The sequence below is a fragment of the Trachemys scripta genome, chromosome 1 (genome assembly GCF_013100865.1).
Source record: "Trachemys scripta elegans isolate TJP31775 chromosome 1, CAS_Tse_1.0, whole genome shotgun sequence".
Lineage (NCBI taxonomy): Eukaryota > Metazoa > Chordata > Testudines > Emydidae > Trachemys > Trachemys scripta.
The window spans coordinates 189,873,443-189,896,038 of NC_048298.1; the positions used below are offsets into that span (position 1 = coordinate 189,873,443).

The following is a 22,596-nucleotide window of genomic DNA, read 5'->3' on the forward strand; positions in this document are numbered from 1 at the left end:
CCTGAGTTATGGGTTATATGGTAGGAGCGCTGTAACCCCCACACTGGAAACAATTAAATTGCTGGTACAGGAGAATATGTATGATGGGCAGGTAGCACCCCGCCCCTGTATTTAAAATGTAATAAAAGTTGTGGCCTGCTATTTAAAATCCATCGATTTGTCTGTCCTCATTTCACCATTGTGTCCAACTCAGCATTGGAGTTACAGAGTGATTTGTTTAGCAGCATAGAGTGACTGGATTAGCTGTTGTTGAGTTGTAACTGGACCTGTTGTAACTCTACTACATTACTAGCTGGAGCATTAGAAGCACTGGAGCTTCAACTCCCCAGGGCATGGCTATACTGTATCTGGGAGTGAGCCTTCTAACTTGGGTCCACACACTCATGCTAGCAGGGCTCACACTAGCATTCTAAAAATAGCTTTGTAGACACTGTAGCTCGGCTGGAGTTTGGCCTCTGAAGCCTGGCAGGGGACTTGAGAGCTCGAGCTCCAAACTGTTGGTGTTACTAGGCATAACCCTAGGTAACTCGGGAGGGTGGAAGACCACGAGTGTCGATGAAGCCTTCCTGCACTAGGCCTAAATGAACCAAAGCTCCTCCATGTTTGAACTTTAATTGACCTAACAAGCCAGTAACAGAGAATGGAATGTGTAACAGTCAGTTATCAGTTGCAACACCGCTCAAACCGGTATAAAGCGGTAGTAATAAGGCCTGCATGCTTCTGGCTGAAAGGCAAGATAACAGATCAAAGGGAAAAGGACAAGATAACGGTTCAAAAGAAAAGTTACTAACGAGCTAGACTTATAGCCGCCAAGATGACTTACCTGCTTAATGTAACTGCTATAGAAGAAGGGAGGGGGAAAGAGGGCGGGGGGGGGGGAAGGGAAGAGCTTAGCTAAAGTAAAGTATAAAAAGAGAAAAACTGCTTATGTTGGTGTGCTTGATCTGAGACGTGCCAAGTCTCCTTGCACCGCTTTGAGATCTCAAATAAAATTTTGATTACTTCTCCACCCTGGTGTGTTCATTGGCGCGACGCACACCAGGCAATGAACCCCACTGTTGCTTTCCTCGGGCACTCTGTGCCAGCAACAAGACTGAGCCACAATGTCAAAGCAATGTCTACACACCTATTTCCATAGTGCTAGTACACGCCCCGCAAGCATGAGTCTGTGGACCCGAGCTAGAAGGCTCACTCCCAGATGCAGTGTAGACATGCCTGGACAGGCCAGCTAGCTCAAGCTTAAAACACCATTTACTTCCAGCTAGAGATATTTGTGTGTGGATGGGAGATGAGTTAGGGATAACGCTCGAGTTATAACTCAGGGCTAACTGTGCTGTGCAGACAAACCTTTAGATTCTAGAGAGATAATATTATACATAATCTTTGTTATTTAAGAGCTTAACACAGTATAGGCATATGTTCTCAGGAGTCTGAGAAGAGGGACAAAATTTAGTGTACCAGTCAGGGAGTTCATATTAAATAGTGAGGATAAAAAGAAATAATAAACTCTGTTTTATTCAGAAAATAACATCAAACTAAGACATTTCCAGATTTATGAGTACTTGACTTAGGTACATTTTCATATGCTTTTGGCATATATCTAAAGAGGCTCAATTGCATTTGAAAATGTGTCCTTTCCCCTCTTGTTTTCAAGCAAAATGAACTGTGAATTTTGGTGAGTTTTTCAGAAAATAGGGCAATTTTCATATTTAGAACAAGATAGAAAATACCTGAGGGTTTTTGTTTCTGAATATTTCACACACTTCTAGTTATTATTCACATGAGATCGGGACAGCAAATTAGAAAGTGTATAATTGCTTATTCACTGCATTTTACTTTTTGGAGCTACTAGGAGCTAGCACAACAGATTAAGTTACTCTCTCAGCAGTGCCATTTTAAAATTGTGATTCTTCAAAGAACTGTTTCCTGTGTGGGGTTCACCCTGCCTCCTCTTAACGGCATATGAAACCTGTCAGGGGAATTCACCCCTGTGCGGGGACCTCTCCTCTCTCCCCACAGGGGATACCCTAATGCATGGGATATTCTGGGAGGAGTGGCAGGGGCAGTACTTTGCCCCAGTGATTCTGTGCCACTGCAATGATCCATAAGGGATCACAAATCATGTTTTAGCCTAGGTATTAGGCAAGGATCTACATTCAAACATGGTTTACAAACTCTGTTTCAACCATCATTTGGCCCCAGGCACCCAGAAGCAGCAAAAACTCAGAGGGCGGGGAGAGATTAATTATGGTTTGAAGACAGTCAAAGGAAAGGACAGGAAAGCACAGCCTGGGTGAGGAGAGTGTTACTATATGGTTCAGTGGTTCCCCCAATCAGCCAGTCCAGGGCCCAGGGCATCACCAGGCCACCTCAGTCTCAAGAACAAATGGGCTTGGGGCAGGACTGGGATGGGGTTAGAACCTGGGACCCACAAGCCCTACAAGGGATGGAGATGCTGCCAGGATTGGAAGGACAACCTGGTTGAGGGGCCCCTGGAGCTCCTCTGCACCTCCCCCCCCCTCCTCCCACAGGTAGGACCCCCACCCTTCCCTCCCCGCACTGCCCCCGCACAGACAGGGCGGGGCTCTCATCCCCTCGTTACCTGGCTCTCTCCGCTGTCCTAGCGGGAGAAGCTGTTTTCATTTCTTTGTCGCTATGGGAACGGGGCACTCTGGCGCTGTGCATCCTGGGGCTTGTAGTTCAGTGTTCTGAGGGGGGGGGGGAGTTGTCGCTCCGGCCACCTTCCCCTTCCTATTTCTGCTCGATCCCTCCCCCGCTCTTTCCTCTCCCCCTCCCCGACTTCTAACTTTATTAATTTTCGGAAATAAATGCGCTCTGCTGTGTTTGACTTGCTGCCCCCTAGAGCAGTTTTCGGAGCCCCCAATATCCATCCACCCACAGGGTCTGTAAGGGGGAGGCCACCCCGGATCTATTTTACAGTGAACAGCAGCAGGGATCGCTCCTGTTGCTCGCTCCATCAGATCCATGTAATAACCCGCAAAGTCTGATGCCTTAGAAACACACCAGTCCCAGCAGTGCTACTGCTATTAGGCTGTAGGGAGCCTCTGACTGAAGCTGAAACGTCTTTTTGAAACACACACAGCAAAATCCTCCCTCACAGGTTAGCCCCCAAAAGAGGGGAGGTGGTAGCACACCCAGCCCTATTCTCAAGCTCCAGAGAAAGGAGGGGCTGAAATAAAATTAATTGAGCACTTTAGGATTAAAAAAAAGAATGAAAAATAAATATTTTACTCATATAATTCTAAACATTGAAACATTTTTCTTCAAACCTGGGAAGAAAAAGAATCGTGCTCCACGACAGAAACCTTGTATGTGGCATTTTAAACCAATAGAAATTTGGGCCAGATCCTGTTCAATGGGAGTTTCGGATATAGCGTGGCTACAAGATCTTGCTCTTTGATAGCTGGGTAATAAAAAGGAGTAATGCACTGTTTATCATTTTTGTCACAGTCCTGCAAGGTACTAAATGGCTTAATGGCCCCATCCTGCAAATACCGGTGTGTTTAATAATAATTAATGGCACGACTATTCATGATAGTTGGCACTATGACTTGTAGAAAATGATTACAGTATCAGACCCTTCATTTGTAATTCTGCGAAACATTCTGAGACCTGTAAAAGATGCTATACAAATCAATAAATAAAAATAATAGTTCAAAACTGGCTAAAATCTTTATTCTGTGATTGTTTTATATTAATTTTCATAAAGAAACCATAAAAACACAAAAAGGTAAATGACTCACAGCTTGTATGTGTTACCAGATATTGCACACTTTGCAGGATATCCAATAGAATTATTCCGTTATACAGCTTGTCAGAGCTGCACGACCAGACAATATGAAATTTGACAATATTACAAAGACATAACATGGTGTGGGCGGGGGGTGGGGGGGTAACAATAAAAAAAAGACACACACAAATAGACAAGAAAAGGAAAGAGGAGAGGGAGTGGGGCAGGATGGAGGGAAAAAACAGAGAGGTCCAATGCAATGGAAGTCTGGCATTATTTGAGCTATCTAAGTATTCTTTATCCAAATTTATCAAAAAACACGGTCCAAGTTTCTTTGAATTCATATAATTGCTCTCTGTTAAAGTAATTTGTGTTGAATTTAGTACAAAACTTCTCCTGGGTAAATGCTTGTATGCCAAGTTTTAGCATGAAGCACCATTTTTTTGGCATAGTTTCTTTTTCTTTTTTTTTTTAGAAAAATTGTCAGCGAAGGTTTTTTACTACCTGTCTTCACTACTTGCAAGACTGCCTCTTGTCTCCTTATTGGAGAAGCAGGTGACAGAGATTGAGAAATAGTGAACTTTGTAAAGTGTCCATTCTGTTGTCTTTTTCAATAAATTTCTTCAGAATCCCATTTACATAAAGATGGAAATAATTTTTCACACAACAGAGCGATGTATCTTTAAAATTATATAATGGTCCAAATAGGTAGTAAGTCATTTGCCAAATGCAATTGTTACTGCTTATTATGCATATAACTCTATTGGAGTCAATCGTAGTTAGCACTATGTTCAGTATTAAGAATTTGCAGGATGGGAGCCTTGAAGCCTTGAATCTTAAAGTTAAACATTTAAAAATGTTTTGCAGAACTGAGGCCTAAATTCTTAAGTCCTAGTTCACCTCTGGCATTAGGAGTCTCAATTCCATTGAAATCAATGGAGTTGAGCCTACTACACCAGTGGTGAATTTGGCCCTTACAATTAAAAAATTATGTTATAATATTGCACATTCCAAAAATAACATTCATTCTGAAAGATCCCTAAAAGCTAAACAATATGTGAATACAGCACCACTGACAGGCAACCGTCTATGGGAGGGAAAGCAGCAGTCAGATGGAAAAACAGTGCCCTGTACTACTCAGAGAAGAGAATATTTTCACAAGGAAACCTAGCCCCACTCTTGCAAAAAGTGCATTGGGATCTTCACTGGCCACATAGAGTACAGAAATACTTGTTTTTTAGGGTCTCAGGCATGGGGTCATCCACATGCCTCCCCGTATCTCACCCACCCCAAAATTAATCCACAATGACCTAACATATATTGCAAAGAGAAAACAGAGCCATAAAATTTGGATCTTGATCTGAATTTCCCAATGCCTCAGAGTGTTTGGAACTGTGGCTTTAGTTCAGGCTGATCTCAGAATTGTTGTTTCCAAATTGTTTTGTTTTTAAAGGTAGAGATTGTGGCTGTTACGCTGCATATAAGCTTCAAACTGAGGCTCCTTATTTTAGTCAGAGAGTGGGTGTGAGCTCTTGAATACAGGGGATTATTATGAAAATGCTGACATCCCTTTAAACTTTGTCCTGCAGCTTTGCAAACTCTTCCAACACTCTTTCCCCTCCCCACCAGCATTTTCCTTGCCCTGTCTGATTGGTGCACTGCTCTCCCTTGCCTTTTATGGACTGTCACCCGGTCAATTCTAAAGTGAAAAGGCTAGGGGCAGGTGCAAGTCCCTCTGCTTTAGATACTTTTGCCAACCAATCCTGTCCCAGCTTCTAGGCTCCCAAAATACCTAAAAGAGCCAATGAAGCTGGGGAAGCCCAGGATACCAGTGGGTGGGAGAGGCTAAAACTAGTTAGATTGATGTGGAGGGGAGATTCATTTGGGAAGGGATTCTGGCTGCCCTGGGAGCTGCTGCATGTCAGGCTCACTCTCAGGGCTCTGGTGACTTGTAGATAACAGGATTGTTCTGGTGGTTCTCTTCTATAACAGTCAAAATGGTGATCAAAGTCTTTGTAGCCACATCCTCTGGGTCTACAGCGGTAGGTTACTCATGTAATGTATGTTTCACCCCTACCCTCTCTCCACCAGGATCAGTTTTTTTGTGAATTAACTGCTGTCTAAGTATGGGATGTGTATGTACTAGTTACCAGGTGAGCCTGGGTCTGAATGTGAGGGAAACAGTGAGATGTCTCTAGGCTTGTGTCTAATAGTTAATTCTTGCAAGTGCCTCCACACATGGAGAATTATAGTTAATAAATATGGGTTATGTGTATTTAAATTCTAATTGCAATTCATATATTGATGTCTAAATATAATTTCAATTAATAGACTGAAATCTCTTTGCAAATAATATATATAATAGGTGTATACAAAATAGGCTATTCTGTTGCCCTAAAAATATTGAACTAGGCTGTTTGCAGTAGAAATTATATATATTTACTTTTGATAAATACTTTGTGACTCTGCTAGGGTTTAATGCTGTTGCATAGTGGATATTGTTTCCAGGAAAAAGCCAGAACCAAAGCGAGAAGAGTAAAATTATGTGGAGTAAACTTGTTCCCAGTTATCCTCTTCCTCCCCCCCCCTTCTATTTTTTTTTTTTTTTTTTGTCTCTTGAAAGGCTATACTGGGGTTTTTAGTTTTGAACCTTGCTGTAGTTGTCAGCACAACATGTTGGCTGAAGTGAAGAGAAGAGTGCTGGAAATCCAGGGGAGGTGGGAACTGGGAAAGGATGATTTCCTTTTATATCCAGTTCCCAGAGGAGCTCAGATTGCAGCCCTGCTTTAGCAATCGCTCAATCACGGTGACACAGTAAACAAACTAGCTAGTGCATGCACATAACTGTAACTGCAACTGCATCTCTACAGTTACACTGACACCATCTCCTTAAGAAACTTCCAGAGTAGAAGAGCTGAAAAGTACTGAAAAAGCCACCGTTCTCTGGAAGAGTCACTGTCTCTGGCAACTAAGTAGAACCCCACTAATACCTAAAGTGCATCATAACAAAGAAATTACAAAGCTCTTACTAACCTTGCTTAACACAGAGCTTTTCAGCTTGAAACACTTTTATTGTAGACTTTTTAGACCCATTTTACCAACCTTTTGTTTTTATATGAAAAAAATGAGATGTAAGATACGAGAACAGCGATAAAGAACATACTGTTGGGTTGCTAATCTGTAGGGAAGCACAGATTATTTAAATGGCTATATAAATTACCATCTACCTTGCACAGATTTACTTTTTTTTTTTTTTCTTTCGTTTGATCATTGAAGGATAGTCCTACCTGGCTATCTTTGTTCCCAGTCAGCTGTCCTTAATGAAAGGCTGCAAGCATGATTGAAGTCACTCTGCAGACTTTTAAGCATGAGACTCTTACTAAGGCCCCAATTCCCAAAAACACTTAGGCACATGCTTAAATCATTGCTGTCAATGAGACTACTCATGCTTAAAACTGCACGTTTCAGTGCTTTCCTGAATCAGAGCTATATTCACCTAGCTGGCAGCTGTAGCAGACTCCTTTCTTCTGTGGATAAGGCACTGAAATGAAAGGGACACATAACATGCCCTGAGCAGTGGATTACATATGCTTATCATCCAGATGCACCAGTTTAAGCATTGCTAAGAAAGGTGATCAATGCCAGATGGACGTTATAAAATGTTGCATTTATTGATCCCAATCTTCAGTCGTTCGCAGTATATGAATATTACGCTAGTGAAATGCCAACACATTTTGGTTGACTTTTTGTTTTTGTTTGTTCGTTGAACCATTTTTACACATTTTTATACAAGCACAACTTTAATTCTGCATTTCCTGGATTTTTAATCTTAGACAGGTGTGTTATGTGCACACTTTTTTTTTTTTTTTTTACACCACCGTTCTCGAAAGGTAACATAAACTCAGACTATTGATATGAGCCTGCAACTTTAACTACTCCTTAACAAAATGTTTTGCTTGAGTGATTTTCTAAGAAGTCATATATTGTTCTTATCGTAGTATTACTAGAGAACAATAGGGATGGAAAGTGCCCTTTTAATAAACTTAAAATATATATAGCATGACACTCATCTCATACAGAGGAATAGCACAAGGCGTACACATTACTTAAGTTCCACTTAAGCCTTATTTTGTTCCAGTCTTGTATTGTCCTTCTGTGAATTTTATCAATTCAGAATTTAAATTGTACTGGTCTTACTGATGCAGCCTGCAGTTTGGCTATTTACTGTTACTTCAAATGCTCAGGGGTGGCAGGTTTGAAGAAATTTTGGTGGTGCCCAGAACCCGCCCCTGCCCAAATTCTGCATCCACCTAAACTCCAACCCCCACCTGCTCAAGGCTCTGGGAGGGAGTTTGGGTGGGGGAGGAGGCCTGGGGTGCAGGCCCTAGGCTGGGGCAGGGGATTAGGGTGCAGGCTCTGGGAAGGAGTTTGGGTATGGGAGTGGGTGCGGAGGGAGGGGGTGCAGGTTCTGGGGGGGGAGTTTAGGGATGGGGTGCAGGGGTGAGGGCTGTGGGGGGAGGGCTGTGGCTGTAAATGAGGGGTTTGGAGTGTAGGGGGGCTCAGGGCGAGAGTAGGAGTGTGTGGAGGGGTGAGGGCTCTGTCTGGGGCTGGGGAGTTTGGGGTGTTAGAGAGGCTCAGGGCTGGGGCAGAGGGTTGGAGTGCAAGGGGATGAGGGCTCTGGCTGGGGCTGGAGATGAGGGGTTTGTGGTGGTGGAGAGGCTCAGGGCTAGGGTTGAGGGTGTGGTGGGGGGTGAAAGCTCTGGCTGGGGGTGTGGGCTTTGGGGTGGGGCAGGGCTGGGGATGAGTTTGGGGTGCAGGCAGGCTGCTCCGGGACAGGGGCCAGAGAGAAGGATTCTGCCCCCCACCCCAGCCCTTTCCCTGCCAGCAGCAATGAGCTCTGGGGGAGGAACCCCCCTTTCCCACCCACCCCAGCAGCACACTCATGCCCCTACTGTCACTGCATGTGCTCCTAGGGCCTCTCTCAGGTTCAGGAATCTTCCTCGCCTCCCCCGTGGTGGGTGCCAGGGGGTGCTGTGTGCGCCTCCTCCTCCCCTGCTGTCGCCCCTGACTGTAGCCTCACTGGGAGTGAGGGATGGGTCTGCCTCCTTGCCCAGCATGGGGCAGGAGCAGTGACTGCGGGTGGGGGAATGGGGGGGGAGGGTCCTGTGCTGGTGGAGGGTCCTGCCGGAAAAAGGAAGGGTCTAAGGTGGAAGGGCAGGCTGAGTCTCTCTGCCCTGGCAGTAGAAATGGGGGGCACTAGGACCCTGCGACAGCAGTTGCTGCAGGGAGGCAGCATGGAGCAAGAGGCAGGGATGCTCTGCTCCGGGGACTGTGCGTGGAGGCAGCAAGAGGGGGCCGGGGGACACTCAGGGGAGGTGCGGGGGGCAGCAGGTGGGGCCGGGGGGACACCTGGCCCCAAATATTGTTGGAGCTGGGCCCCTGGGCTCTGAATGTTGCTGGTGCCTGGGCACCATGTGGGAATGATTTGCATGATTATATTAGATAACATCACAGCTACCTGTTTGTGTAGCATTGTAGGGCTTATGTGGGTAGACACTGTGTTACTTACATTGGTTGTTGGCTGTCTTGTCAGTTTCACAGCAGGAACCCTCTAATTGACAAAGTCGGGCAGTTAGAACCCATCTTCCCTCCTCCCTCACTGCCCTGGAGATCTGGGTGGCTGGACCCTGCTCCCAGCTGGGAATCAGGGGAAGAAGCCCCGCGCTGGGTTGGGACCATTGGCTGTCTTGTCAATTTCATGGTTAAGTTGTGAAATTGACAAGGCTGCCCAGCTCCTGCGGAATGGGGGAGCAGTGAGTCAGGGCATCTGGACCCTGCTCTGCCTCAGGCAGCTTCTTCCCATTGCCAATGGGGAGCTGAGGGGGTGGGGGCAGCCCACCAGGCATAGATGACTAGTGCCTCTCCAAAGTGGGGGGACACAAGCTAAAGGGGAGGACATGTGACTGACCCATGTGTATCCCCTGCCCAGTAACGCCTCCCACCCTGTGCCCAGCCCAGGGCCCCAGTGCTCTCCCTGCCCCACAGTACCTGTGGAGGGGAAGGGAGAGCTTTCTGTCCTTCTCTCTTTGTGCCTCCCTCTCACACATTTAGCTGGCCCCTCTCCTTGGCAGTTGTCCGGGGAGTGGGACAGAGTCGCTTCTGCCTGAGAGAGCCTGCTTTCATAAAATGTATTTCATAAAATGTAAACAACATATTCAGGTTTTTAATTCTTGCTGATCCTGATCAAACATTAACATACACAATTTTTGATTGGATAGTGTATATAGCTGTCTAGTGCATGGTTGTGGAGGAGGGGAGAGGAAAGAGAGGTCACATAGCAGGTGCCTAGCCAGCTGAGGGCAAGTGAAGATCTGTGTATTTGAAGTATTGAGCCCTTAGACTTCAGTTTTACAAAAACTCATCCATTCAGCAGGATTGTGACTGAATTACAGAATCACAGTATTCTTTTACTTTGAAATACATGCCAGAGCACTAGTATCTGGGAGAGACGGGGGTGGGTGAATTTGGCCATGTGTAGGCTTGAGCTCATATTGCAAACAGAGAAACAGGATAGCACCTCTTACCATGCTGAGCCACAACAGAAGCAGCAATGTAATAAACATAAATAATTCTCTGTCAGCTCATAAGGAATAGATTGTTTTTATAGTGTCAGATCAGAGAACTGCATCAACTTTATTTGCCAGCTTTAATGCTGCTATAAACTTGCTGACCAGATACTCTCTGCTGCTGCTGGACACCTATGGACAGTTGGTCAGTGGGTAAACTTTGGATGCCAGGGATATAGATGAAAATAATTTACTCCACAACAGATGAAACTACCACTGGTGGCTGGGATGCAGAAGCACCACTCACTCAAATGTGGGCCAGCTGCCCACCTGTGAGGGGAGCTGGACCAAAACAGTGATGCTGTGACCCTGTGAACCAGGGGAGATCACAGTGCACAGAATAGGGAGCCAGCCCCATGGACTAGAAGTCACTTCAATTGGGGCAGGCGGTGTGGGGGGTCAAAGTGGGACAGTCCTATGAAACCTGGACTGTCGGGAGCTATGCGTGAGATCTGATCCTGTGGGCCCCACCTCAGGTTCTCCTTTAGACTGATCTATACAGAGCTTTCATGGAGCCCACCTCTGGCACAAAGAGAATGCATCCTGTATGGCTGATTTATCTGCACTATCCACTCACCCACACAAGAGTGAGGGAGATTTCAGTAATGTACATGTGCGCCTTGTATGGGCTCTCCACAAGGACATAAATTTCACCCTTTGAGTGCATGGAAGAACAGTGTCTGAACAGAGCATGAGCATGAAGATTTCTTCATATCCCCCTTAATGTATTCTTCTTCTTTCCACCCCACATCCCCATCTCCCACTTTCTAACTCACCAAGCCCCCATCTCATGCCCCTTTCCCCTCAGGCACCTCCTAAATGGAGAGGAGGACAGCAGGGACCCAACAGTTGAACAACTCACAGTCCAATCTCCTCCAAGGGACTGGAGAAAAGGAGCTGTTGTTCCATCAATGACTATCCATTCCCTGTCCCTACTGAGATGCAAGAGTGGGAAAGGGGTGGAGTCAGGCTTGCACTGGTGATGGAGGGGGAATGTTTACCTTAATCTGTACAGATGACGACAAAAAGGCCATGCTATGTGTGAGCAGCATTTATTATTATTATTTATTACTGTATTTTGGCACTTACTACTGGCACTCAAAATAATAGGTGCAGTAGAGATGAAATATCATCTCAGGACTCAAATAATTTCAATCACTGCTTAAGTAAGCCTCACCACAGAGATAAGTGTTATCACTAAAGCCCTACTTCATTTGTGATATTGCAGAAATTGGGAATCCTGCAATATTCATCTTCCTCTGCCATTTTGATTTTAATTAGCCTACTTTGTTCAGTCCACAATTTTGCATACATTTTGAGTATCCAGTTAGTACAGTGGAGTCGCATCTTACGCGGGGGTTAGGTTCAAAAGTCAGCGCTTAAGGCAAAAATCACGTATAGTCAAAATTACTCTTGAAAATCCCTTAAATCGCCCATAAAGTACAGTATACTGTACATGGTTTTGTGTATTACTGTACAGTAATATGTATACAGTAATGTATGGTATATAATAGAGTACATATGCAAAATATAATGTTACAGTACTATGTTTTTAATTACAGGGGGTAACTACAGGGGGTCATCAGGGCTTGATGTCGATCCAGGAGACAGAGGTGTCGGAGAACTTGGGTGATGGAGAGCGAGTCATAAAGGAAGTGGTTGGCTCTGGTTCAGCTCGAGAAGTTGATTGCGTAGGCTCATCTGCTGCTGGTTGTTTTTCCTTGAAAAACATGGTGATCGGCAACTGTTGCTGTTGTCTCTTCAGCTGCTCAAACATTTCTTGATACGGTCTCAAATCGTCCATAATATTATGTGTGATTTTGAGGCTTCGTTCCATAGAGGGATCGTATTCAGAAATTAAATCATTCAAGTGTTTCGCTGCTTGGAACACTTCAGCAAACTTATTAAGGTTCCAACTTGCTGGCTCTTCCTGTTCATCGTCGTCATCTTCGTCTTCTGTAGACTATTTTATCAGTTCCTCTAACTCTTCGTTAGTCAATGTTTCTCAATTAATTCTTCAATTTCTTCCTCAAGGATGTCGACGAAACCATCATCACCCACTTGCCTGGCCACCTGATCAATGCGTTTCACTTCTTTGTCAATGGTCGGGAAACCCTTAAAATCATTCACACATTCTTTCCATAGGTTTCGCCAACATGCGTTGACTGTTCCAGGCTTGATTGCATCCATTGCCTGTTTAATACAAGTGATGCAATTGGCAATGTTGAAGGACTTCCAACACTCCATCACATTAAGATTGGGATCAGCATCCATAGGGCTATGTATCCATGAAAACGTAAGCCTGGTGTACATGGCCACAAAACAACACAGTCGCACGGTCTTTAGCTGCTTTGAAGCCAGCGGCTTGTCTTTTTGATTTCGAAATATAAGTGCGGTTGGGCATTTTTTTCCAGAAGAGCCCAGCCTCGTCAGCATTAAAAACTTGTTCCGGAAGATAGCCCTTTTCTTCTATGACTTTCTTTAATTGTTTGGGGTAGGCTTTTGCTGCCTCTTCATTGGCAGATGCAGCTTCACCAGTAGTCTGCACGTTTTTGAGGTTGAAGCGGTTCCTAAAACCGTTAAGCCAACCTTGGCTGGCTTTGAATTCCTTCTCGTCAGAAGGCTGTCCCTCTTCAGCAGGAGGTTTGAACAGTGCGTAGAGGCTAAGAGCCTTTTCTCGCAACGTATTGCCATCGATAGGCACACGTTTACGGTTCATGTCTTCCAGCCATCATTTTAATGCCTTTTCAGTCTTCACTAAAGTCTAAACACACACCTGGCTTGTCACCTTAGCAGTTACTGGAGCACTTGATGCCATGGCTCGATGAATTTCTCTCTCTCGAATCTTGATGGCACGGATGCTAGATTAGTTGTGGCCATATTTACGCACCACGTTGGAGACCGACATACCATCTCTCAATAAGTCCAACACAGCTAGTTTTTCCTCCAGCGTTGGAACAGATCGTTGTTTCTTTGGTTGAGCACCAGATGAAGTAGCTGGCTTGCATTTAGGGGCCATGTTGTATGAAAAATATGTATCTTTAAACACTAGAATCACACTAAGCGTGGCGAGATGCTCACACTATGAGAGGCATGCAGGAACTGAGACCGACTGAGGGAACAGCAGCTTCCCGTCTCCCATCTGACGCTCATTCCGGGATATGTGCTCATTGGGTGGAATCGCCCGCACTATTTACAGGTATCATTTTTTTTTTTTTTTTTTGCCGAGTGCGTATAGTTGAATTCGCGTACGTTAAATGCATGTATGATGCGACTCGCCTGTACTGCACTAACATTCAATGCCTGTAAAATATAAGAGGCTAAAGTGACTGGACTCAGTTTCTACAGCAGTTGTGTTAAGACATTTAGTCTTTTGAATTTTACATTGTACCAGTCACTTTAAAAAAAAAAAAATGAATGTAATATAGTTGCAGCAAAATGGCTGGTTATCAACAAAAATTAGCAGGCATAATATAATACTTAAGGGTTTATATCGTTCCAGATTTTTTTTTAAACAAATAGGTCAACTCTGGATTTTCCAAATTGCTGCTATTAATAAAAGTCAATGGTTACTTTTCCGTGATTTTTCCATGTCTTGTCCTCAATTCAGCCACAATTATTTGAAGATCATCCTGGGATTCAAGTAGGGCCTTTGTGATTTTTATAGCTGAGGCACAGAGCTGTTAAAGGTTACATGGGCAGGAATTGTTACTTAATCTAAGTACCCAATGCCTAGCACAATGGGGGCCCTGATTGGGGTGTCTAATGTTACTGAAATGCAAACAATAGATAACAGGTCTGGGACAGAGATGAGAACAGAACTCCTATTTCCTGATTTCCATATTTTGTTCACCAATACAGTATAAGCTGTTATGATACTTTATATGCTTTCAGTCTCATGTATTGATACTAAAACACAGGCCAAGGTTTTTATTCAGGACTGTTTTGAACACATTACAATAGACTTTTACTGATACTTTTTAAAATCTGAAGCTGCCTCTGACCTGAGATAACATTAATGTGAGTTACTCCTTTTACAGCTATCTGTAAATAAATAATGCATAATATAGTATTGACAGGCTCAGACATTCAAAAATCACGAGTCAGACTCCCCACTAAGTACAACATTGGCTTAAGAATCACCAGAGATTAATAAATGTTGAAGTCCCCCCTCCCGCCCACGTTTCCTTTTTTAAATGTCTCTGTATTTGTTTTACACTCTGTCCTAATATTGTTTGAGCTGAATGTTCTATCCCACTATATCTATGTGAGTCTGAAATTAGACAAACCTTGCTTACCCATGTCTAATACTTAAAGCCATAAACTAGGGAATGCTGGGTTGCAGTTCAACTGTCGTTCCTCCTCCCACAGCTCTTGGAGCACTAGGTGATGTTGCGCCCTGTGTACCATATGTGCTTAAATTCCTGTGCACAATGAGATGGGCTAATGCTGGAATTAGAGCTGTCAACACGGTGTTTACTGGCTTTAGTAGCATTAGGTATAAACATTAGTATTGTTTGAATGTCTGTTTTGTGTATGATTTATACAGATGTTCTCCTGTTAACTTCTTCTGATGTGATGCCCTTATGAGTGCCCAAGGCAACCCTGTCATCAGAAAGTTTCCTTAAAAGAACTGTGCAGTTAAATGGCCTTTTTAAAAACAGTTCCCTTTTAAAAACAAAACCAAACAACCTCTTAGACTTGGTCTACACTACACGGTTAGGTTGACGCAAGGCAGCTTTCATTGATCTAACTGTGGATGTGTCTACGCTTAAATTTCGCTCCCCTCTTCTGCCTGGCACAATTCCGTCTCCCACAGCTTCTCTCCTCAGCAGTCGGGCCCCTGAGGGTTGGGGTGTAGACATGGCCTGATCAATTGCATATTCACTTGCATGTTTTAAACACGTTGTATTAGTGTTTCCATCCCAAGTTGTCTGTTTTAGCCCTTTTTGCAAAGCTAAGTTTTTGTCCCAGAATTCTATACATTGTGATTTTATTTCTGTCTTTGCAGAAGTAAGCACAGAGGGGTTTTCATTATTAGTTTTAACAATAACACTAATGAAAATGAGTCCTTTAATAACATGTTCTGACCATCTTCTTCTTTTCCAGCTTTTCAGGCTGATTAGATTATAGACACACAGTAGTAGATTAATTTGCAGGCTTATTTCCTGTCTCATTGCTAAAATCTGAATTACATTGGCTAGGTGTCATTGTGGGTTTCAGTGTTCAAATGTTTCACTTCTGCAAATCTGCTTTCAAATCATCTGAGTCACAAGCAAAAATTACCTTGGTGGGATTATCTAGTAACCATTTTGGTATGTCATTAAATTACCACATGGTTTAGCATAAGTGGCAGTAAGAGAAACCCAGGTCTGGAACACCGATGTTGCTGGTCACAGATTAGGTGCGTGTGATTAGCACAACTCTGTGAGGGAGTATGCATGGTGCTTAAGCTCAAACTCATGCCATTAGTCCCTTAACAGTGCAGGTCTCTCACCAAACGAACAGAAAATAATCAACATCGGAATTATAGCTGCAAACTAATGGCATATGCTGCAGGATTGGTTTCTGGGTTCCAATTGCTCAGAACATTAGAATCAAAATGTACAAGTGACATGTTGAAATTTTATCTGATACACAAATGGAAGTTATGTCCTAACATTGTGTATACAACACCTCTTGATGTTCCTGTAAAACCGCAAAGTGCAGATTGAGTGGGAAAAGTTTCCAATACAGGAACTAATGAAACATTTTTCATCAAGCATCCTTAATTGTACCTCTGGCTTAAGTGTTAAGGGGCAGGCCCAAAAGAAAAGATTTTTGGCAGAATAAAATTTCATAAGTAAAGACTAGCTTAAAGGTAGCTGTTCTATATTGGATGAAGCATCCAGTTTGATATAGCTGCATTGGTTCTTAATATAACAAGTCTATATTTTTAGCTTACATGAAAATAACAATTCTTTTTTTTCCCTCCTCTTTTAACTAGATTAAGAAGAAACAGCAAGAAGTAGTGGGCTTCTTAGAGGCCAACAAGATTGACTTTAAGCAAATGGACATAGCTGGTGATGAGGACAACAGGAAATGGATGAGAGAGAACGTCCCAGGTGAAAAGAAGCCACAAAATGGAATCCCCCTCCCTCCACAGATCTTCAATGAGGAGCAGTACTGTGGGGTGAGAAGTCACTTGACATTTTCATAAAATGGCAGACATTCTTCCTTCAGGACATTTCACAAGTGCCCTAAATTCTATCGCTCTTCAAATCATTTGAGATTCTTTTTTGAGTTAATAGATTTAGGAGATTTAAGTCCTGAAGAGAAAATAGAGGGCCTGATTGTCCCCTTTCACAGAGACACCTACAGGGAGGGAAAACTTATTAAGGAAACTCTGCTTGGTGAACTGCATAGAGTTTCCTAACTATTCTCTGCAGAGACAGTGACTGGTGGGTTCAGTGAAGTGCATAGAGTGTCAGCCTGACACTCTTACAGAGCTCCCTGGAAATTGTGTGTTCCCTCCCACTTCACCACTGCCCTGATATATCATAGCTTATTCATGAGCTGCTCTTCTATTGGTTCCCTGCCCACACTCTACTTCTGCCCTATCTTGAGGGGGCTAAAGGATGCTGAATGGGTGATACTGCAACTTCCACTGGATAGTCAGGGGGTAAGGCCCTATAGAGCAACTGTCCCTTTCCCCAGTCCTGGTGTCCAGCTCTGCATCCTTTTTGGCTTGACATGACCTCCTCCACACATAAAAAGCAAGCAAATAAATGTGAGGTCCCAACCAAATAAACATGGAGTATGATGTTTGTGCAGAGGGGTACCACTGGAGTTCAGAGAGGAGGTGCAGGACGTTGCTTTCTTGGCTCTACTCTCTTCCTTTCAGCAACTTTGAGGCCTTTTCTTATATTATTTCTATTTCTTTTGTCCCCTTTGTGACACATAGTGGGATTTCATTAGTTTGTTTAGGCTCAGTGACTGTATCTGTAAATGCTTAATAGAGCTTTTTTTCCCTTAAGGATATTAGTGAATAACACTCTCAGACAGGATTTCGTGACTTCTGCAGTGCTAGTGTGCCTGGCCTGGGGTCCGCCTGAGTAGCCTGGGCAGCCCCCCGCACCAGGCGCACCGGCTGCTGTTGGGGCAGTCTTGGGGGGGCCCCCCTGCCCTCCACCAGCAGGAATTTGGGTGTTGGGGGGCTCAGGGCTGGGGATTGGGGTGCAGGGTGGTGCTTACTTGGAGGGGGGGCTCCCCTCCCTCAGCTCCTAGCTCCACGTGCTGCCTCTGCTGGCAGGCACTGCCCCCGCAGCTTCCATTGGCTGTGGTTCTCAGCCAATGGGAGCGGCAGAACCAGGGTTTGGGGCAGAGGGGAGGCAGCACATGGAGCTCAGGAGTCGGGTAGGGAGCCTGCCCCAGCCCCACCAACCCTACCCCACAGAACCCAGCCCCCCCCCCGCTACCTGCGGCACTTCCCCCGCTCTCCCCAGCACCCGCGGCGTCCCCCCAGGCCATGCCCCCTCCCCCCAGCACCCATGGCACTCCCCAGGCCACGCCCTCCCCAAGCACCTGTGGCGTCCCCCCCTGCGACGCCCTCTGGGGCCCTGCCTGGGCCATCCCCTGAGCCTCCTCCCCACCCCAAGTTTTATTCGGGGTATATAGTAAAAGTCATGGACCATGAATTTTTGTTTACTGCCCGTGACTTTTTTACTAAAAATACCAGTGACTAAAACGTAGCCTTAGTTACAATCTATTTCTGTCATCAAAAAGATGATATCATTAGAATTACCGAAGTAACAGAACTTAATAGAAAAAAAGATATATTTACAAAATATTCTACAATATACAAGATTGTATTCCTCTTTCAGAATTACAATTATTATTATTATTTATTATATTTTTCTGGTGGTGCACACAATGAGCTAGGTGCTTTACAAATGAAAATAAGCCATGATACCTGCTCAAATGAGCTAAAATATTTTTTTTACATCTGGAACTCAGAGTTCCATGGGCAAAAATATATACTTATCTTTGCATGCAAACTGGGCTGTTGCACATAGATAGTTAGGCAGCTATCTAGCTATTTGTACATACAATCATGCTCAGAACCAACATAAATGAATACTGAGCTGTAGGTGTGCAATTGTTTGAACGTCTTTTGCACATGAACCTTAGGCCTCTCTTTCTGAAAATTCAGCCCAGTGTTTCTTGTCTGTTGATTATCAGACATCACAAACATTTAAAAAGTGAATATTCTTAAATGGGACAACTTGTCCAGGACATAAAGATTCAGGGAGACAGCCTTTCCTTTCACAGATTCTCAGCAAACAGGTTTCCTTCCTTTTGTTATAGGCAAGAAAAGATCTGTGGCTTGGGTTTGGGCCTCAACTTTGAGGTGATCAAAAGCCAGATGTGAAATTCTGTATGTGAGCCTATTTTGAGTTATAGCCCAAACTCTCATACAATTTAGAATTAGACAATTTCACTTCTGTAAAAATTCAAGACTTCTCTCTCAGAATGTACATTATTTAATTTGTTCCTTGAATCAGAGTACAACTTATTTCATATTATTTTCCCAGAACTAAGAGTCCAGTTACTTCAGACAGTTCTTCACCTTGTGTGCGTTGCTAACTCTTGCAATATTACAATGAATCTCATGATATTTACTGTTCAAACTCCAGCTCCTGGAGTCATGTGATTACATGACAATCTCCTCTTGATTTAAACAAAAAGAAAGCATATGTTCTAGCCCTAATGGTTGTAGAGGAAAGTTTGAAAATATGACTGGAATGCACACTAATGGCTCAAGCCTAGAAGGCAAATAAAAATTCAGATTCATTATTTGTAAAATCTTGTGATTTTTTTTTAAGTTAATCTCATGGTTTTTGGCTGCCTGACTCATGAATTTTCAATACTTAGGGTAGGCGATATTGAGTCACTCAAGACTAAAGGTTTCCTACCAAGGGTGGTCTTGTGTCCCATTACGAATGTGTCTTTTTGGCTTGAATTTTCAGTTAAATATCTATGGTATTTTTATTGATTTATTTCCAAAACCTGTATGTCAGAGCCTATGTTCTTGTTTGCTCCTCATGTAGTTGTAAGTGAGCAATGCTATAGATCCAATCCAGCCCCCACGTAAGCAGGCAAGTATATGTCTAAGGCACATCAGGGTAGGCACTTTGGGGGGCGGGGGGGAAACCTATGATATAAATGGAAGCAAATAGTAAAACACAGATTAACTACAATGGATAGCATTTCAACGATTTTGCTTGTAATGCTTTGGCATATGCATTGCTTACATAATAAATATTCACCACTTTATGACAGAAACTGTTAATAGGCCTTAGGTCCTTTTATATTTGCATATGGGCTTGCAATGGGCAAATTACCTCTCCTTACATTAATGTGTTTAAACCAATAGAAGGTAATACCATAACATAAATATTCTTCTTCCAGTGCTTGCTCATGTCCATTCCATGTTAGGTGTGTGTGCTCGCCACATGCACTGGTGCCAGAAATCTTTCCCTCAGTGATATCCGTAGAGGACTGGCTCTGGTGTCCTCTGAATTGGCGCGCATATGCACCAGTATAAGGGGCGCCTCTGGCTCCCCCTTCCTCAGTTCCTTCTTATCACCCGTGACGGTGCTCGAGCATCTCCTTGCTTCAGCAAGTGCTCTTATCCAGTGGTACTTCCTATCGTTCATTGTATAAATAGTTCTTAGATAAGTAGTTATTTTTGTTCTATTAATAGTTAACTTATAGTACTGTAGATAGTCTCCTAAGGGACTTAGCCCAGGGACAGGGCATGCCCTGGTCCCTGGGCTTCAAGCCCAGTGATCGCTGCAAAAAGCCTAGGCCGACCTGCCACCCTCATCAAAGCTGCTTGGAGTGTCGGGGAAATCCACATTAGTAATAAGTGTTGCATCTGCAAGAGCTTTTAAAGCCAAGACGTAAAAAGGAGTGGGACATAAGACTAAGAGCGCGCCTCATGGAGTTGAGCCTTGTGCCAGTCTCCGAGCCGCCAAGATCGGACTCCGCTCCGAGCACAGTGGGATCACTGTGAAGTGTGCCACTGGCACCAGCCTCCCAACACCGGTCTCAGTCCCCGCTACCTGCTAAGAAGCAGAGGAAGCACACGGGGAGAGGGTGTTCCCTGACATCCTGTACAGCCAGGCACCTGCATCGCTGGCAGTGGTACAAGTAGAAATAAGTTCTTGCTGGCAGGGCCGGCTTTGGCTTTTTGGCGACCCCAAGCAAAAAAATAAAACAAAAAATGGGGTGGCCAGAACGGCAAAGCAAAAAAAAAAAAAAAAACAAACCTGTGGCACGGCAGGAGCGGGGGTGCGGGGGGACTGGCCAATGGGAGGGGGGGGGGAGGAGCGGGCGGGAGAGAGAGAGAAGGGGGCGGCCAGGGCTACAGCGGGGCACTGCCGCGCCATGCCGCCTGCCGGGAGGGCTCCGGTCGGCGGGGAGGGAAGGACGAGAAGTGCCCTGCTGGGCTTGCTGCAGGGCGCTCCTGTCCTCTGCGGCATCACTCCCTACAGGGCAGCCGGAGCGGAACAAAAAAAAAAAAAGGCTGCCGTGCCACCCTAGCTTTGGGTGGAATGCCGCCTCATTCAATCTGCTGTCCCAAGCACCAGCTTGCTCGGCTGGTGCCTGGAGCCAGCCCTGCTTGCCGGTACTGCACTCATGGGAGGGAAACAAGGGCAGGGGCGGCTCCAGGCACCAGCGCACCAAGCTACGGGGGGCATCAAGCTGCGGGGCGGCAAGTTGCGGGGGGCGGCCTGCCAGTTGCTGTGGGGGTGGGCAGTCAGGGAGCCTTCGGCAGCATGCCTGCGGGAGGTCCGCTGGTCCCGCAGTTTTGGTGGCAATTCGGCGGCGGGTACGCCGAAGCCGCGGGACCAGCGGACCTCCCGCAGGTATGCCACCAAATCCCCGCTACCAGACACACCTCCCACAGACGCACCTCCGAAAGCTGCCTGACTGCCGTGCTTGGGGTGGCAAAATACATAGTGACGCCCCTGCACAAAGGAGGGCACGTGACCTCCCCAAGTGATCCTCCATGTGAATCCTCCCCACCCCACCCCCAGCCCAGGGCCTTCACGCTCTTCCCATCCCCTCCAACATCCCCCTTACCTGTCTAAAATTTTACAACTGCATCTATTAAACAGATATGCAAAATGATGCTTTGGGCCCCTGGTGCCACCTGTATTTCCAGGTGTCATTGAGGATCCAGCAGCACCCCAAATTGAAAACTTCTTAAATGAAAGAAGGATAGGAAGGACAATCACCCCACTTTCCCTTAACATACAGAACAACTCTGGGAACAAAACAGGCAACGAGCTCTTCAGATGTGAAAAATTCCTAGAAATTGAAAGATACACTACACACAAAACATAAACCCATCACATCTACCACATACAAGGATACAGAAAAGGAAAGGAGCAGAGAGGGAAGGAGGATATGAATGGAGAAAAGGAGAGGATATGTAAAGAGGAAAGATTTATAGGAGAATCTTCCTTGATCTTTGAGTTCTCTCTTTCAACCAGGTATCGTGCATTGTTCCTAGACAGTGGCTTATATACAATAATAATTCCCTCAGTGTTTCAGTCCAATATTTGGTGTAACAGAGCTCCCAGTGTTACAAGGGGAAATTTATTTCTTTCACTACTGGTTAGCTGAGTTTTCTTGTTGCATAATTAGATTGAACTCCCTTGTATATGATTCTAGACAGAGCCCTACATCTTTTCCCAGTTTTATTGTTTGGTATTAGATTCATCTTGTAATGCCAGGTTCATCATCAGACATTTTTCCAGAACATGAAGGTCACATCTGGAAACAATAGCAGCAGAGGTGTCACATGCGGAATAGAAAACAATAAACCCCAAGGGCAGGTAGCCTGATATGGAGGGACAGAGGCTGCTCAGCCTGCAAAACCACAAGAGCTGCTGCCCAAAAGTGAATCTTTCATTTATGCAGCCAACCAGGCCACTTAGGTCCTTTAGTTCTGTGCCCATATGGATTTCAGTCAGCTTCTTCATAGCACCATTTAGTCACCACTAGAGCTTGGTTAGTTACTTACAGCACATAGATCATCTCTTTGACCCCTGTTTGAGAATTATCCATGAACAGATTTTGATTTTATTTATTAGAGACTTGCTCATCATTTAAAATTGTTAAACAAAATAGTCATGAAATCTATTCCTCATTCATGTCATGACTGGT

The 22,596-nt window shown here is 44.6% G+C and overlaps 2 protein-coding genes across 3 annotated transcripts in view; one reads left to right on the top strand and one right to left on the bottom strand.

Annotated features, from left to right (window-relative positions):
* Nucleotides 1-2,647, bottom strand: part of LCA5L (lebercilin LCA5 like) — a 33,678-nt gene extending 31,031 nt beyond the window's left edge. Inside the window, exon 1 of the mRNA XM_034752984.1 lies at nt 2,603-2,647. Within this exon, the coding sequence (XP_034608875.1) occupies nt 2,603-2,643 (41 nt within the window). The 5' untranslated portion in view covers nt 2,644-2,647. The remainder of the gene's footprint in view (nt 1-2,602) is intronic.
* A 2,944-nt stretch (nt 2,648-5,591) lies between these two features.
* LOC117867706 (SH3 domain-binding glutamic acid-rich protein-like) overlaps nt 5,592-22,596 on the top strand; it is a 48,381-nt gene continuing 31,376 nt past the window's right edge. The window contains exons 1-3 of one of the 2 annotated variants that reach the window (XM_034752950.1): nt 5,602-5,793; nt 14,749-14,875; nt 16,364-16,549. In XM_034752950.1, the coding sequence (XP_034608841.1) occupies nt 16,427-16,549 (123 nt within the window). In that variant the 5' untranslated portion in view covers nt 5,602-5,793; nt 14,749-14,875; nt 16,364-16,426. Of the gene's footprint in view, nt 5,794-14,748; nt 14,876-16,363; nt 16,550-22,596 lie in introns of both variants that reach the window. The other variant, XM_034752942.1, reaches the window with a different exon arrangement.